The sequence below is a fragment of the Chaetura pelagica genome, unplaced genomic scaffold (assembly GCF_000747805.2).
Source record: "Chaetura pelagica isolate M959 unplaced genomic scaffold, ChaPel_1.0 scaffold72, whole genome shotgun sequence".
NCBI lineage: Eukaryota > Metazoa > Chordata > Aves > Apodiformes > Apodidae > Chaetura > Chaetura pelagica.
The window spans coordinates 717349-722033 of NW_009952560.1; the positions used below are offsets into that span (position 1 = coordinate 717349).

The following is a 4685-nucleotide window of genomic DNA, read 5'->3' on the forward strand; positions in this document are numbered from 1 at the left end:
TATTAGTGTATGTTAATAGTGCTGCCTATTAAACATTCTATCTAAAATGTATAAATTAACGTTGCAATAGAAGTCTTCAACTGGAGGCAAAGTGAAGAATTGAAGTATTGTAATCATAGGGCTGCAATTATGTAACTGGATTCTCTTTCTCTCTGGGTAGCAAGCTCCTTTAATTGCTCTAACAAAGCTACTCCTTCAGTTTTCTGGGACTGTTCCAGGAAGCAATCATTGCAGCAGATTTTCTTTACTCCCCAGTAGAGCTAAAAACGTGTAGTTTTCACTATTTCAAAACATGCTGGGTAGTATCACTCAAGACTTACAGCACTGTAGAAGGATTTAGGAAACTTAATGGTGCTCTGCAGGCTTAATTGGAGGCACTCCATGCCATTAAGAAGCTTATTCTCACAAAGTTTTAATATGCTCTGGTAAGAGCTGGGGCCAAGGTGAGCAGCTGGGGCTCTTCTCAGAGCAGACCTTTTCTTGACCAGTCCCCCAGATAACATGTGCCTCCTGACCAGGCCTCACATGTGGCTTGGGAGCCAGGGGCCTGGTTCCTGGAGAGCTGCTGGAGTGTGCCAGCCAGCAGCAGGACTGCCCAGGCCTCCTTCCCCAGGGTCTGTGTTGCAGCCTTTGTGGGGCTGAGATTGCCAAATCCCTGGGGTAATATGAATGGTACTAGAAACTTCCTGATGCTGAACATATCCCTGGAAAGGGCCATGTTGGATATAGGTGTAAACGGCTCCAGAAACTGGTACAAGGCACCTGAATTGATAGAGTGAAGGGGATTATGTGCTTAGCTCCAGTGTGCAGCTTTCTGGTTCCTGCAAGGTTGGGGCAGCACTAGCCTGCTGGTTTCTAGCTGATCTGTTGTGGTTCAGAGGTGGGAAGGAGAAAGGAGGTCAGTCCCTGCCAGGCCCTTGCTATGCCAGCTCTGTGGTGGGCCTTGCTGCAGCTTCTGACTTGTCAGACTGGCTTTGTCCCATGGGAACAGCTGAAGTCTGGGTTTCAGTGGCAAGGCAGGGGTGAGGTGAGGGAATGATGATAGGCTGAATGTGAAACAACACCCCTTCCAGGCAAAACTAGCTGCAATAAGTGTAACTTCTGGCATGGGGGGATAAAAGCAGTGCTGCTGTTAATGTACTTCCTAAGCCTCCCTGTCTGACACCAGCAGTCTGGGGTCCATGGTGTGCCAGGCTCTGAGCAGATGATGCTCCAAACCACTGGAGCACCTGGAAGGCAAACTTGGCTGTAGCCCATCAGTGTTTAGGAGGGCTGTGCTTCTCTGCAGATTCCGTCTCCTCCCACACAGTAAGCATTTCCCTCCAGACAGTGCCAGTTCTTCAGCTTTACAGGGCACCTTACTGTGGGAACACTGTAGGCTGCCCTGGTAACCTCACCCTGGCTGTGACTGGGGGGGTCTGTAGTATCGGCTTTTTTCGCGTGCCGGCCCCCACAAGGGGAACATTCCTGCCGTCTGTAGTATCGGCTTGTGACGCAGCCTGCCACAGAAGGGACAACCTCTGATGCACAGGAAGCTTCTCCTTTCCTGGGAAGAGATTTAAGGAATCTATGTTCTGCCTTAGGTTCACAATGTCTGACAGAAAGGCTGTGATCAAGAATGCGGACATGTCCGAGGACATGCAGCAGGATGCTGTAGACTGTGCTACACAGGCCATGGAGAAGTACAACATAGAAAAGGACATTGCAGCATATATAAAGAAGGTAACTATGGGATGAGGGGGGCTGCTCTGACTGAAACTTCCTGAAGTTCTTCAGTGTGTGTGCCTGTCATGAGCCTGAGTGTCTGTCCCAGACTTCATACTTGTGTGTTTGGAGGCAGAAGATGCTTTCTTCTTGGCTTCTTTACTGCTATTCCCAAGAGGATTCAGTGACTTCTACAAGGTCGGAAGAGGGTTCTGGCAGAGCAGGGCCTGGTGTGTTGCTCTGGCAAGCTCTGAGGAAGCAGCATGAGCACTGTCCCTCTGGGTTTGCCAGCCTAGAAAGCCCTGGCTGCAGTCTCTGCTTAGGCCTTGCTCCACCGAGGCTGCTGCTTGACTTGCTGTAGCAGCATGGGGTGAGATGACTCTGATGTTTCACTCGGTGGGTAGCTGTGCACGTGCAGTTCTGTCTGCTATGTTCCTGGCTCTGGGGTGGGTGGTGAGGAGGAGGATGGGGCCTGGTGCTGGCTGGCAGGGTTGTGGAAGGTGCTGCTTTAAAAACAGAGCAAGAAGCTGCCCTGGCTTGTGCAGAGGTGTTTCCCCATTTGCAGGGGCCTGTTGATTTAAACATCATGCATGATGGCAACTGGGGAGCTGTCAGCTTCCTCTGCAGCCACTTCTCCCAGTGGTCAGGTGCAGTGCTCTTGAAGGGGCAAAGGTCTGACTTAATTGGTAATGCAGCCCTGGCACCTGGGCTGGCTTTTGGGTCTTGCTTGTAATCTAAGCTTGAATGTAAAGGGTTCAAAGGTGTCTCCTAACATTTTGATCAGAGCCAAGACTGTTCTCAAAGTGCCTGTGGCAATGCAGCCTGTAAAGTGAGTGAGTGCAACAGAAGGCACCCAAAAAGATGATGGCCTTTATTTCCTGAGAGTGTGTTGGGAGGAGGGAAGTAATTTGATGCACCTTCGTGCCCTGGCATGAAAGCTTTTAGTTACTTCAAAGGTTACCTGCAAAAAGCTCAAACTGTCTTGCTGCTGTCTGAGCACTAATGCTTGCTTTAATCTTGAATGTTGAGTCTGCTCTTATGGCTCTGTCTCTGGGGAAGGAAGGGTGTTCTTGGGAGTTGTGTATTAATTAGAGAAGGATGCCAGCATTCAGCTTGCTCTCCTGTGACCTCTTAGGTCTCAGGTGCTGTTTGGCCTTTAGATTTCCCTGCTCATTTTCAATGCAGATTTTCTTCCCTTTATGTAGAGAGTCACAAACAGAAGTCAGATTTCTTCCTTTTTTGTGACCTTTAAGTTCAAATGCCTTGTTGGAGCAGACATGCCAAAAAACTTATTTTTTGTAAGTGGGCTTGGAATGGGGGAGGAGAAATATTCCCTGAGCTAGCCTACACACAGGGCTTGAATACCACAGTGCTGAAGAGAGCTCTAGTGCCTGCTCTTTCTGCCCAGAGCTGATGGGTACTCCAAGTCTCTGTAGATTATTTGTTTGTGTTGGATCCTGTGACCTCTTAGGTCTCAGGTGCTGTTTGGCCTTTAGATTTCCCTGCTCATTTTCAATGCAGATTTTCTTCCCTTTATGTAGAGAGTCACAAACAGAAGTCAGATTTCTTCCTTTTTTGTGACCTTTAAGTTCAAATGCCTTGTTGGAGCAGACATGCCAAAAAACTTATTTTTTGTAAGTGGGCTTGGAATGGGGGAGGAGAAATATTCCCTGAGCTAGCCTACACACAGGGCTTGAATACCACAGTGCTGAAGAGAGCTCTAGTGCCTGCTCTTTCTGCCCAGAGCTGATGGGTACTCCAAGTCTCTGTAGATTATTTGTTTGTGTTGGATCCTTCAAACAATCCAGTGCAGAGATCTGGTTGTGTCAGTCACTACCTTGCTTAGTGTAATAGTGTCTTGTAGTGGGGAATCTACAGATGCTGCAGGTGGGAGGAGAGGCTATAGTGTGTGAACAGAACCAGCTAAGAATTTGTGCTAAGAACTATTTTCATGTGGGCTTTCTTGGCCTTAATGCCTCTCTTCTCTTTCTTCAGGAATTTGACAAGAAATACAACCCAACTTGGCACTGCATTGTTGGCAGAAACTTTGGCAGCTATGTAACACACGAGACAAAGCACTTCATCTATTTTTACTTGGGTCAGGTTGCAATTCTGCTCTTCAAGTCTGGATAGGAAGTAGGAGCAAGTGAAATTTGGACTGTAATGCACTGATGGCTGAAGCCACGACTCCCTTTAACATGGCTATGCCGCTGCATGGACTGTATACTATATTTAATGTGTATATGTTGCAGTAAAAATCTACTTCTGTTTAGTTGCCTGGGAAGAAGGCGGCATTTTTTTGTTACTGCTTTTTTTTGGTTGTATTGCACTAGGAAACCTGTAAATGCTTAAACAATGGCCTTTACGTGGGAAGAAATAAAACTATTCCACAACAGCTCCCTCAGTGGTAACTCCTTCTTTGAGGATGCGAAAACTTCTTTGGGCAGGCCAAAAGACCCTGACTTCCTTTCTGGGTTTTATTAGACTGTTAATCTTGTAAAGAGGAGCAAAGCCAGTGTGAGCCTCTGTCCCCACCCTGCAGACTGTCGAGAGCTGGCTCTCCCAGGGTCCTCAGGGCAGGTGCTTAGACCTTCCCTGAGAGCTGGTGGGGTGGCTCTTGGTTACGTGGCTTTCACACACGAGTTGAACTCCACCTTGGACTGTGATAAACAGACTTGCAGCTGGCACCTTGGTGTTCTCTTTCAGTGTCCATCACTGTATTTTTGGCTCTGCTGAAACATTGACCTAGACTTGTAAGCAGCTCAGCCTGGTCTAGAAGACTTCTGCACACACACATCCCCGAGTTGCTGCAGAAAGCAGCATCCTGTGGCTGAAGTCTTTAGACCGTTGATGCTGAGATCTAAAGCCACATGGCCCATCCCCGCAATGGAGTAGGATATCAAATTGGTGACTGCTGACAACAGCTCTATTTGGCATGTTCTTAGCCAGTTGTCTCAACACTGCCTTAACTTGATGCTCTC

General features: G+C 47.9%; 1 protein-coding gene across 1 annotated transcript; it reads left to right on the plus strand.

The window, feature by feature from the left end:
* The first annotated feature begins 1569 nt into the window (after positions 1-1569).
* On the plus strand, positions 1570-4685 carry DYNLL2 (dynein, light chain, LC8-type 2). Its single transcript, XM_010009037.1, has 2 exons — positions 1570-1722; positions 3700-4685. The coding sequence occupies exons 1-2, from the start codon at positions 1570-1572 to the stop codon at positions 3835-3837; spliced, it is 291 nt and encodes a 96-aa protein (XP_010007339.1). The 3' UTR covers positions 3838-4685.